The sequence below is a fragment of the Canis lupus genome, chromosome 11 (assembly GCF_048164855.1).
Source record: "Canis lupus baileyi chromosome 11, mCanLup2.hap1, whole genome shotgun sequence".
Classification (NCBI taxonomy): domain Eukaryota; kingdom Metazoa; phylum Chordata; class Mammalia; order Carnivora; family Canidae; genus Canis; species Canis lupus.
Window position 1 is genome coordinate 64,561,062 of NC_132848.1, and position 13,548 is coordinate 64,574,609.

At 41.7% G+C, this 13,548-nt stretch overlaps 1 protein-coding gene across 3 annotated transcripts in view; it reads right to left on the reverse strand.

Annotated features, from left to right (window-relative positions):
• Window positions 1-235: 235 nt before the first annotated feature.
• Window positions 236-13,548, reverse strand: part of LOC140600323 (uncharacterized) — a 53,024-nt gene continuing 39,711 nt past the window's right edge. For 2 of the 3 annotated variants that reach the window (XM_072768525.1, XM_072768527.1), the window contains exons 3-5: window positions 2,605-3,501; window positions 2,437-2,522; window positions 236-558 (exon numbers count right to left, since the gene is read on the reverse strand). In XM_072768525.1, the coding sequence (XP_072624626.1) occupies window positions 2,806-3,501 (696 nt within the window). In that variant the 3' untranslated portion in view covers window positions 236-558; window positions 2,437-2,522; window positions 2,605-2,805. The remainder of the gene's footprint in view (window positions 559-2,436; window positions 2,523-2,604; window positions 3,502-13,548) is intronic. The other variant, XM_072768526.1, reaches the window with a different exon arrangement.

The following is a 13,548-nucleotide window of genomic DNA, read 5'->3' on the forward strand; positions in this document are numbered from 1 at the left end:
GGGGCAGTAGGAGAAGGAGAAGCAGACTACCTGCTGAGCAGGGAACCCAATGAGAGGCATGCTCTCAGGACCAGGAGATCATGACCTGAGGGGAAGGCAGCTGCTTAACCAACTGAGCCACCCAGGTGCCCCCTGCATGATTTTTAAAAATTAACTTTACCGGGGTATAATCTACATAAAATATATCCACTTAAACTGTATACTGTCAGGTTCTTAGATAAATGATACATCCACATTCTGCATTTTTTAAAGATTTTTTTATTTATTCATTTGAGAGAGAGAGAGTGAGAGCACAAGCAGGGAGGAGGGTCAGAAGGAGAGGGAGAAGCAGACTCCTCGCTAAGCAGGGAGCCTCATATGGGACTCAATCCCAGGACCCCAAGGATTATGACCTGAGGGGAAGGCAAATACTCAACTGACTGAGTCCTCCAGGTGCTCCTCTGCATGGTTTTTAATTTGGAGAAATGAGTGACTTGAGTTCAATCCAAAACTGGTCATTTACTAGCCATGTGACCTTGGGCAAGTTACCTTAACTTCTCAAAGCCTTGATTCTTCTCCCTGTAAAATGAGGATGATAGTCTCACAAAATTGTTAAAGGTACAGTGAAATAATGAGCAGTAAGTGTCCAGAATACAGCCTAGTCTCAATTCACCTTTTACTACTAGGTGTGATAAAAAATAAACTTCAGGGGATCCCTGGGGTGGCTCAGCGGTTTAGTGCCTGGAGTCCCAGGATCCAGTCCTATGTCAGACTCCCCGCATGGAGCCTGCTTCTCCCTGTGCCTAAGTGTCTGCCTCTCTCTCTCTCTGCTGTGTCTCTCATGGAATAAATAAATAAAATATTAAAAATAAAATAAATAAACTTAATATATCTAAATTTCTACCTAGGGTCTTTCAAGTTTTTTTTTTTTTTTTTTTTTTTTTTTATTTATGATAGTCACAGAGAGAGAGAGAGAGAGAGAGGCAGAGACATAGGCAGAGGGAGAAGCAGGCTCCATGCACCGGGAGCCCGACGTGGGACTCGATCCGGGGTCTCCAGGATCGCGCCCCGGGCCAAAGGCAGGCGCTAAACCGCTGCGCCACCCGGGGATCCCTACCTAGGGTCTTTCAAATAGAAATCTACGAACTCATCATTTTTTCCCTCACTTATAACTGTTCACCATATTCATTTATTATAATTTTTTTGACAGATCCTGCCTCATGTTTATTTGTGCAAATAGCACAGGAGGACATGAACCCCATGTAACCAGAAGCCTGGGGAGGGAGGGGTGTGTCACACTAGAACTTCTATCCATATCCTTCTTATCACTAGTTTGTACACTACTAGAGCCTTCATGGGGGCTTGAGAACACCTTTGGGAGCTGAAGCCATAGGCATAGCTTGGGCCTTGGCTTCAGCCTTGGCCTTGGTCTTTGGCCCCCAGAGACTGAGACCCTTGGCAATATGGCACCAGCATGTTTCCTGAGCTTGGGGTGAGCAATGTAGGCAAGTTGACTGAGCTTGCAGCTGCCACCACTTACGATCTTGGGTTTGATCTCCTTGGGCTTGACTAGGGCCTTGACAGCCTCAGCATGCACTCACAGCCTTGGTGGAGTTGCCCTGCACCTTCTTCAGGCACTTCTTGTTATGCTTCTTGGCAACAGGCATGTTCCTCAGGATCAATGTCTATCCCCTTAAAAAGATTCTTATCTTTGGGACTGGATTTTTTGGATCTTGTCTCTGTGCCATTTTCATGACTCGTTGTATGTGGTGTAGTTCTTGAACTTGGCTATATCTGCATGAAGCTTATGGATCCTGAATTGTTTGGGACCACCATATTCATTTATTCTTTATTGCAGAGGTAGAAGCAACACTGGAGAAACAGCATGATCTTATATCTCACCTGCCAACAACCCTCAGAATTTTGAGTGTGTCCTTGTTAGCACTAACAGGCCCATAAGGTTGTGTGTACCTTTAACTCTGCCACTAACCACTGCTGAATAATTTCTAAAGGACAAAGTTTCATAACGAATAGGTGGTTATGAAGTACGTCTCATAACTACACATTTCCTTAGGTAAAAATTCACAGGCGCTAAAGGATAGCTTCTATAATTGTGCAAGTACAATTCTAAGCACTGGAAGCAGGTGGGGTTTTTTGCCTTTAAATTCCCTAGAAGTGTATTAGGCAACGTTCTTCAGCATCTGAGAACATAGGCAAACAACTGTACGTGCTAAATCATCTGGCTTCTTTTGATCACAAGGGCTGACTCCAGCCAACGAATAACTTGTGAATACAATCTGATGTCAGACAAGGAGAAACACAGATGACAGTGGCTTTACGTCGTTCTTGATTATGCCTGGGGTATATATTCATTGGAGGTTCCCCCTCCCCCCACTAACTTTCAGAAACCTGAAAAGAACTTTGAAAACATCAACACCCCATTTCCCTGCTTCATACCTGCATTGTTCTAAATAATCCGATCTGAACTTGGTCTGTAAGTATTAGGGCTGGTGTCAACTGCAATTAACAGGCATCCTGTTAAGCTGCAATGAATTAAAGGGCAGTTGGAAATCAGCAATACTTTGATGGTGATTCTAGCCGTCTGTATGTTTTAACTGAACTCACCTCAAACATTTTTAGTCCTGTCCTGTCCTTGCTCCCTGATTTTTCTCCAGCCAGGCACTTGGCAGTTCAGGGGCTTTCTTCTCCTTTCACCAGCCTATTTACCTATTCCCCTTCTTATCACTTCCCCTTGGGCGGGGCTGGCGCTTCAGGAGGTAGAAGTGTCCACAAGGTTCTTCAGGATCCACCCTCCCCTACAGGTTCTCAACGCAGAGATGCGCCGAGGGACAGAGACTCAGCCCGCGGCCGCCGGACGACCAGGCCTCGATGGGGCCCTAAGGAGAAAAGCCTCTGGCTTCTCCCGGTCCCAGACTCCGCCAGGCCTTCGGGATCGGGATCGGGATCGGGATCAGGATCAGGATCGGGATCCGACGACTCCCCGCAGCGCGGAGGAGGAGGAGGAGGAGGAGGAGGAGGAGGAGGAGGAGGAGGAGCAGGGGCGGAGGCAGAAGCGGGAGAGCCTCCGCCGAAGCCCCGCCCCGCGCTGGGCTCCCAGGGAGGACCCGAACTGGGCCGCGAACCAGCCTCGGCGGGGCAGGGGGTCGTGGGACCGCCCCGAGTGGGCGATCGGGCCGCCGCACAGGCCCCCGCGCAGGAAGGAGACCCTGCCCCGCAGGGGGGAGGCCTTGGCGGCGCTGCCCGTCCTCTCACACAGCCGAAGTGACGGGGCGGGTCGTCAGGATGGGCAAGCGGGGTAGCTTCTGTTTTCATTTTCACTTTCCCGATGATCGTGCTGCAGCCTTGGAACCGAGAACGTGAGGGGGCCGGCCCTGGGTCACGGCCTCCGCCTCCAGGCCGGCCTCCCAGCCGTGAGGGCCCAGGAGCACTGGTGCGGGGTGAGAGGGTCCGCAGGGTGGACCATACAAAGCAGTACTCCGAGGTTTCCACCTCTGAAACAGTCTGGGAGAAAATGCAAATGTACTGGGGTCACCGTAAGTAACTTAAGTATTCCTGGCCCCCTACTATGTAAAAATATTGTTCTGGTTGAGTGGTTAACTGCCCTTTTCTTCTTTTATTTTTTTTATTTTTTATTTTTTTCCCTTTTCTTCTTTTAAGTAGAAAACCCGACCTTTAGAAATACAGACCAGATGTGGTGGCGAGGCTAGTTTGAAAGCAGCTGGACAGGGAGCATCTCAAGGAAAGCAAAGACGAGGTTCTCCCTCCCTCCCAAGTTGTTAAAAAACGTGATATGGGTCCACTCTTCTTGTAAATGATACGTGCTTTCAGAGAATTGGTTTTGGAATCTAGTTTTGGAACAGCTTTTTTTTTTTTTTTTAAAGATTTTATTTATTTATTCATGAGAGACACACAGAGAGAGAGAGAGAGAGAGAGAGAGAGAGAGAGAGAGAGGCAGAGACACAGGCAGAGGGAGAAGCAGGCTCCATGCAGGAAGCCCGAGGTGGTACTTGATCCCGGGTCTCAAGGATCATGCATGCCCTGGGCTGAAGGCGGCGGCACTAAACCGCTGAGCCACCTGGACTCCCTGGAACAGCTTCTTAACTGAATTCCTCCATGTTTAGTTCAATTTAAGGCTTGATCGTGTCATCTACCCCAATGCTAGACCAGAGTTAAAGGACCAAAAGAGACTAATAAACCTTTTGGTGGGGGGGAAGTATATCATTGCCTGTGCAAAGCATACTTCAACTCAAAAACTATAATAAAAGCAAAATTCAAGCACCCTGACATTGGAGATTCCAAAAAAAAAGCACTCAGAACAATGTACAATACTGGATTAAGCCACAACCAGTATGGCAGGAGATTTCTGTTGGTTTCCACTATCTCTATAGCTTTGAGCAGTGTTGACAACTGCTCAAAGGATAGTGAGTGGGTTTATCAGTTCTTTGAGGATGTTCCACTCAGTAGCCAGTGGAAACCAATTGTTAAGCATGTCTTCTTATACCTCATAAACCACAACCACAGTCTTTGATCCCTGGCTCCAAACAGATTCTAAAATAACCTCGATGAAAATACAAAATATAGGGTGACTGGGTGGCTCAGTCAGTAAGCATCTGCCTTCAGCTCAGGTCCTGATCCCAGGGTCCTGGGACAGAGTCTCCCATTGGGCTCCCTGCTCAGAGGGGAGTCTACTTCTCCCTCTACACCTCCCTTCTGCTCGTGATTCTCTCTCGTGCACTCTCTCTCAAATCAATTAATAAAATCTTAAAAAAAAAAAAAGAAAATAGGGGCACCTGGGTGGCTCAGCGGTTGAGCATCTGCCTTCCTCTCAGGTCATAATCCCAGAATCCTGGGATCAAGTCCCACATCAGGCTCCCCTTAGGGAACCTGCTTCTCCCTCTACCTATGTCTCTACCTCTCTCTCTGTGTTTCTCATGAATAAATAAACTTTTAAAAATCTTAAAAAAATAAAAATAAAAAATAAAATATATTATGTATATGTATCATTCAGAGAATTCAATAAAATAAAAGAATCTTCCTAGAAAATAAACAAAAACAAAAAATACTTCATACTTTAGGTTATTTAAGTGAATCATATTCAGCTTTCATAACTGCAAAATATGTTTGGTTTAGCAGCTCTTTCTGCCAATGGGTCCTATTCTCATGCTTTAATAAAACCACCTTTTTTTTTTTTGCACTGAAGAAAAAAAAGTTTGGTTTAACCAACCAAATTCTGTGCTACATCCAGGGAAAAGAGGTATATATCACAGACACTAATATGGAAGATGGATAAATAGAAAAACAACTAATTCACTGTTACATGTTTAATAAAAGCATATATTAGGTACAAAAGTAGCCTAACTAAGGGAGTGACTAATTCTATGAGGTTTATGGGGATGAGGATTTAAGAAAAGGTTTGACTCATGAATGATGTCTATGTCCATTTGAGGTGGTATTTGAAACAATGAAGCATAAGCAGAAATGCAAAGAAAAAAAAGCTCATGAGGTAGATATTAATAAATGACTATAAAGTGCTGACTGACAACACAGAAGAAATTAAAATATAAAGAGGTACAGAATTCTATTAATTTTAAATTGGCAGCAAAAAAATTAGTTGAAAAATGGGGTGAAAGGGTAGAGAACTCCTTTTACTTAAATCTTAAGTAACACAGAAATTAAAATAACAGCCCTTGCCTCTACTCTAGGCAAAGCCAGCACTGTTATATTGGTGTGTTATTTCCCCAGGTTATGTACTTGGAACTGAAATTATTTTCTATAAAAATAACTCTCCATACATTGAGGCAGTACAGGATAATGGTTGAGTAGGCTGGCAGTCTGGTGTTGCCTGGGCTAGAATGTAGGAAACACCACTTCCCACTTGGAAAGTTACTTCTCTTTATTTCAGTTTTCCCCTCTGCAAAATAGGACTATAACTTTACCAACTGTCAGTGAAGATTTTAAATGTCAGAAGGATTTTATTTTGTGCATGGGAAAGAACCCAAAAAGCTGCTTGATTTTTAACTGATATTTATTAGTGTTGTAAATTTTAAGCCTAGCTGTTATTAAGCATGTAAAAGCAAATCTCAAATTCACTTATAAATCAATTTTATGTTAAAAATGAAACACTTGGGATCCCTGGGTGGCGCAGCGGTTTGGCGCCTGCCTTTGGCCCAGGGCGCGATCCTGGAGACCCGGGATCGAATCCCATGTCGGGCTCCGGGTGCATGGAGCCTGCTTCTCCCTCTGCCTGTGTCTCTGCCCCGCCCCCCTCTGTGTGACTATCATAAATAAATAAAAATTTTAAAAAATGTTAAAAAAATAAATAAATAAAAATGAAACACTTTTACTTGTTCTTTGATCAATGTTTGGTGAACTTCTTAATTGGACATATTAAACTTTCCATTTAAACACTCTTATAAATACGATAGAATTTTCTTAAAGCATTAAATAACAAAAGCATCCAACAAATCAAATTATCTTACACATTTGCACTGTATACAAACTTAATTTATTAATAAGTTTATTAACTTACTAAGTTCCCTTAAAATATGTCAAATTCACACAAAACTGTATCTGATTGTCTTAGGCACCTCACGCCCCTAACAAGGCAGATTTACACTCTAAATCATCTTGGCCCATTTTCTGCCCAGTTCCAGAGCACTTAGAGAGTATTCCTGAGTCTTCTTCAGCCCTGAAAGGACACTGGTTAGAAGTGCGCTCTGCTACTAACTGGCTGTGTGACCTTGGTTAAGTCCTTTACCTCTTTGTGTCTCAGCTTTATCACCTGAAAGTGGGGGTAGCAATAGTACACAACTCCTCGAGTTGTGAGTCTTACCTGAGTTAGTGCATGCAAAGCACTTAAAACCGTGCCCGGTGGGTGCTAAGTGCTCAACAAGTGTCATGGTATTTGTGTAAAAATACTAGATCAAGTTCTCTTAGGCATCTGTGCAGCATAAAAATCAAACCTATACATTAAGGCAATTCACTTAAGCATTGAAATATCTACTACATCGCTTATTGGTCAAATCCTAAGTATTTCCATCCTAATGTCAGATTCCACACACCCCCAACCTGTGAGACTCTCTAAAATATTTCAAGTATCTTAAATACAGAGAATACATACATAAGCAACACAGTGAGTTAAAAGTGTGTTACTACTTCTTGTAAATAGAAGGTGTCATTAAAAGTCACGTTAATTTCTTTACCAGGTGTATGTTACTCCGGCTGCAGTCATTATCCAGTGACATTATCCAAGGACTAGGGCAGGAGATTTATTTTGGTACTGTCAATCTGATATGTTCAGGGGTCAGTCAAAGACTTGAGATTGGGGTTACGGTTTTGGGGTTTTTGGTCAGTTTACAGATGGGGGAAGATTAAGTGGAAGAGGAAGGGGTGCACCCCCTGAGGGTTATTCCAGGCCTGGCGCTCAACAAGCTGGGCCCCCTGTAATCCCTGGGAACTGCCTGCCCTGTGGTAGGAACTCAAAGCATTTCAGATGGGATTGATTTTTACAACGTAGGGCATCATCTATCCCTTGCAAGTTTTACCTTTGCCTGATTTTTGTGGTAACTCTTTTCCACTTTTCCCTGCTTGACTTGAGAGGATGGAATTCACTTTCCCACTTGAGAGTTCAGCTAATCTCTGCTTATTGAAGTTAATTAAATTCTTTGCCTCTTTTATATTTACTTTCTTATCTGTCAAATAAACAGATAAATGCCAAATAACTCATAGGGTTGTCATAAGCCTTACATGAAATTCTGTGAATCACAATGTTTGGTATATAGTAAGTGTTCAGTATATGTTAACTATTATTATATGGCTATTTTTTCCAACTTTTTTTTCTTTAAACATTTTCAGGGGATCCCTGGGTGGCTCAGCGGTTTGGTGCCTGCCTTTGGCCCAGGGCATGATCCTGGAGTCCCGGGATCAAGTCCTACATTGGGCTCCCTGCATGGAGCCTGCTTCTCCTTCTGCCTGTATTTCTGCCCCGCCCCCATCTCATGAATAAATAAATAAAATCTTAAAAAAAAAAAACATTTTCACATTCTTTAAATATTTTATTAAAATGCAAAAGAACAGCATCCTTTTTTTTAAATTTATTTTTTATTGGTGTTCAATTTACCAACATACAGAATAACCCCCAGTGCCCGTCACCCATTCATTCCCACCCCCCGCCCTCCTCCCCTTCTACCACCCCTAGTTCGTTTCCCAGAGTTAGCAGTCTTTACGTTCTGTCTCCCTTTCTGATATTTCCCACACATTTCTTCTCCCTTCCCTTATATTCCCTTTCACTATTATTTATATTCCCCACATGAATGAGAACATATAATGTTTGTCCTTCTCTGACTGATTTACTTCACTCAGCGAACAGCATCCTTCAATCAAAATTCAAACTTGCACTGCCTTATGGTAAGACACTGTATTAATTTCCTATTGTTGTTACAACAAATTACCATAAATTTAGGGACTTAAAAATCACCTCAAATTTAGTATCTTACAGTTCTGGAGGTCAGAAATCTAAAAAGTTCTCACTGAACTAAGATCAAGGTGTTGGCAGTGAGCTGCATTCCTTTCTGGAAGCTCTCAGGGAGAATCCATTTCCCTGCCTTTTCCAGCTTCTAAAGGCCACCTGCATTCTTTGGCTCATGGTCTTTTCCTCCAGCAATAGTATCACTCTGACCTCTGCTTTTGTCGACATACTTCCTTTTCTGACTCTAACTCTCCTGCTTCCCTCTTTAAGGAGACTTTCCTGGCCTCACCTGGATGATCCAGGATAATCTTCCCATTTCGAGTTCCTTAATCATATCTGCAAAGTCCCTTTGCCATGTAAGGTAACATATTCAGGCATTTCAGGAATTAGGACATGGTTGTCTTTGGGCCACATATACTACTCCTGAAATTACTGATGTTGAAACTAAAGGTGGCATTATGTATCAGCAAAGGGATGAAAAAAGATTATTTCACTCTCCTTTAAATAGACCTTGGCCAAATGCTAAGAGCATTTGAAGACAAACCCTTTGGCTATTTGTTTCCTTAGAATTAGGTAAATTTTTAAATCTAAAGGGTTCTGAGTACCTTCCAGGTATTCCAGGTACTATATGCCAGATAAATATTTATATACAATATCATCTCATCTCTCTAGAACATGGCAACATATTCCTAAGCTGCTAAAACGTAGGAAGTGCATATGCATGTACATGCACACACACACACACACACACACACACACACACACACACACACAAGCTGTCCTGAGTTGCTAAAATAGCTGACGAAACGTTGTACTAAGACTCTCATGTTTCACTCACAGGAAAACCTTAGACTTACAGTCAGATCCCACAACTCGACATATAGTTCTTTTAAGCCTATCTTATTTCCAATCCTTGGCTGACCTGAAGTAGGAAATTAGAAGGGCAAGAAAGAAAGCTCTAGGCAGGTAAGTCGACATAACTAAGAAGACCAGAGAAAACTTATCGCAGTCATTAATGTGCCTTGTTGATATGACATAGTCATAGTCATCTGTTGGTTCTCAAATGGTTAGCCAATCACTACCTCTCTGAGCTTTAACAAATATGTATATATATATACACACACTTAGACTATTGATGTCTAGACTCCTATCTATGATAGAATTCTATGATTTCAGGTCATAACAACAGCTTGTCAACCAAGGAGACAATCAGAAGTGCTATGTATTCTGATGCACTTATTTGTTATTATATTATGACGACAACTACTACTATGAATCTAACATTTTACCAGCACTTAAATGTTGTCTAGGACAATTAAGAGTGAGGCAGGCAGGGCAATGTGCTTCAATAGTGTCAAAGGCATCACTTTTTCACAACCAGAACAATGATATTTGATGCTTTTATCCACCCAGCGTTAAAGAACATGTGCCAAGCACTGTGTTAGGTACTAAGTCTTTATGAGAAATTAGCTTATTTTCATATTTCAGGGGAAAGGTGAAGAGCAATAACTAAACTAAAAATTAAAAATTGTGTAAATGTTTTGATCTAGAATTTCTTCCCACAAACAGCCCAACAGAAACTTTCATGAAAGTGCTCAAAGGTTTCTGTGCAAAGATGCTTCCTTATGCATTGTTTGTAACAGTAATACAGTAAAACACTGGAAATGATCTAAATGACCATCATTAGAATGAGAGAGACCTATAGGGCACCTGGGTGGCTCAGTGGTTGAGCGTCTGCCTTTGGCCCAGGGTGTGATCCTGGGTCCCGGGATCGAGTCCCACATCGGGCTCCCTGCATGGAGCCTGCTTCTTCCTCTGCCTGTGTCTCTGCCTCTCTTTCTGTGTGTATCTCATAAATAAGTATATAAAATCTTTAAAAAAAAGTGTTTAAAAAAAAAGAGACCTATAAACACCAACATGAAAAGATGGCAAGATACAGTACCAGATGATAAAGTTATAAGACAGTATGTTTTTCTTTTGTTGATACAGAGATATAAGTATGTGCAAGAAAATCTCAAGGATATAAAAAAAGTATTTTTTTTACAACAAAGTATTAATAAGGGTAAGTATTATGGAGATTTTTTCCTTTCTACTTTTTTTTTTTACAATGTTCACAGAAAAACCACAAAGGTTAAAAAAAAAAAACCACAAAGGTAAAACAAATAGAGTAATACAAAATAAAAGGCAATAAATTAAATAGTAAGTTTTAGCAATGTTTTTATGAGAAAGTATTGAAATTTTATTTACAACAAAATGTTTTCCAAGAATTTGAACTAGATAAGGTATTTCATCTGTGGTTTTCTGACCTAGTGGCTAGAAACTGAACTTCTACTCAGTTTCCCCTTTCTTCATTTGGTTGGTTATTAGCTTTCAGTAAGGTGTTTCACCTGAGCCTGCTCTTTAAGAGCCCTGGATTCAGAACACGGGATAATAGGGAGTGCACACATGCCAATTTGTTTACTGCGAGTCTCCCAGAGGAAATCATGTGCATCTGTCTGTTTACTTTTCCTTGGAACCCAGAAGGTCACCTCTAAAAATAATCTTGCTCAGTGTCAGAGCTTCCGTGACACAGAGGTACATGCCTCACATGCTCCTCGCAGTTAGTGCCCTATGCCAGGCATATCCAGTTCTCAAAGGACCAGGACCAGAGAAGGAGGGAAAGTAGCTGCCAGCTGAACTGTCCACCTTCTAAGTTAATTTAATAATGCTCACAAAGGAAGCCCCTTAAAAAATAGCACACACCTTTTCTCATGGCTGTCACTCTACATTAGTGATGTTGAACTTTTAAATGTTTATTGGCTGCGTGTATTTCTTCTTTTGCGATTTTCTGAAGGAGACATGAAGAGAATTTCTCAACCAGAGCCCATGCTATGGTTATTTGACTTCGCAATGGGCACATTTGGGGTGCTTCACCAGCCTTTCTGGTAAGGCCCTGAAGCTCTATTGAATGAACAGTCCTGAGAAACTATGCTTGTACCAGGGGAAAATGCTCCATTTGCCTTGGCCTCCACCCCATTCCTCTTGGCTTGTACCTTTTCAACACTCCCCGCTGGGCTGGGACACGTTGTGTGAGTGGGTAAAGTGAGGAGAAAGAGCGAGATCAGTTAGAAATCTGCTGTCCAAGTCAGAAATACTGAAAGGCCAAACTAAAGACATGGGCAGAAGAGAAATTAATAGAAAGATGGTAATTGAAGAGTTGGAATCTATGGAATTTTATAGCTGATTGGATCTAGGGTACAAAAGATTTCCACATGTTCCAGAAGTTTTCTAGACTTGTGCTAGGAACCTGGTGGTGCCATTATGGAGGAGATGTCCCATACTGGACTCTGAATTCATCCTCTTCAGTCTCTCCAGGGATCTCAGGGCAACAACTGTTTTGCCATCTATCTTCAATTGTTCACTTTCATTGATTCTTTTCCATTTAACCCTATTCAAGAATCTCTCACATTTAACAAAACAAAACAAACAAAAACAAACCTTTCCCCTTGAGAGGTAGTGGGAAGAGTAGGCTACTAATATCCTCATCTTAAATGTAGGGCGTCAAGAAATGCTGTGATTAATGGAATGAAAAAAGAGCTTAAGTAGGTTTTGTGGCCAGTGGATGGTGACACAACCATTTTGGATGACAAGAGAGAGGTATCAGTGAACTAAATTCTTACTCAGCACAGCATGAAGTTAATAGATAATATCTAAGGCTAATAGATCAAGAAACCATCATTAGGAGGTTAATTAGTGATAAGGAGGTTACCTTAACACAGAAGCAGTTCAAAGTGGTTGCTTCTGGGGGCTGGCAGAGTGGCTCAGAGGATTGTTGCTTTTTTAAAAAATTATTTGCATGTATTTCTTTGATGAGGTTTTAAAAATGTTCCCCCCGCCTTTTTTTCAATATGGTAAAGAGAGAGGCCTTAAAAAAAAAAATCCTCCCTAAACTTACATTTCATGGCTACCACTATATCTTTCCTCTTCCTTAATATACATTCCTTTTATTTTTTTTAAGATTTTATTTATTTATTTGAGAGAGAGAGATAGCAAGAGAGAGCATGAGCAGGGCCAAGGGAGAAGGAGAAGCAGACTCCTACTCAATGTGGGGCTCCAACCCAGGACCCTGAGATCACAATCTGAGCCGAAGGCAGACAGGACTGAGCCACCCAGGTGCCCTCCTTTTTAAAAATTTTAACTAGGCTCCATGCCTCAGTGTGGAGCCCAACGCAGGGCTCGAATTTACCACCAAGAGATCAAGACCTGAGCCAAGATCAAGAGCTGAACACTTAACCCACTGAGCCACCCACACACTCCATGATATAATCTTTAATATATAATAATAATAATAGTAGTAGTAACTGACATTTACTGAAAATTTTTTTAAAAGATTGTATTTATTTATTCATGAGAGACACACACACAGAGGCAGAGACATAGGAAGAGGGAGAAGCAGGCTCCATGCGAGGAGCCTGATGTGGGACTCGATCCAGGGACCAGGATCACACACTGAGCTGAAGGTAAACACTCAACTACTGAGCCACCCAGGCGTCCCCGACATTTGCTGAATTATTGTTATGTGCCATGCACGTTAATTGCTTTACTTTCATCATCTCATCTAATCTTTACAGTGAACTTATTGCAATTAGATATTTTGAAGTTTTCTTTTTTTTTTTTTTTTTTTTTTTGAAGTTTTCTTTTTTTAAAGTTTTATTCATTTAAGTAATTTCCACACCCAACGTGGAGCTAGAACTTGAAGGAGTTTTCTACATTCACCATCTACATTTGCTTACCATCCGGGTTCCCCTCAACCACTGCAGATTGGCTTAGATTGCTCTCAAAAAGGGCACCCACAGCGCTTCCCTACCATTGAAACTAGTTGTACTGTCAGCATCTTTACCTCGACTCCTATCCTTTTGCTTCCACAAGACTACACTTTTTTGGTTTTTCCTTCGGCTTCTCTAGCTTCTTCTCAGTCTCCTTTAAGGTCTTTCTCCTCCGACTCACCTCCTAAATGTCTGAATGTCTCAGTCCCTTCTTCAACCTGCTTTCCCTCTCATTTTATATCTCTTTGTAGTATTCATATATTTCTATTGTTTAAG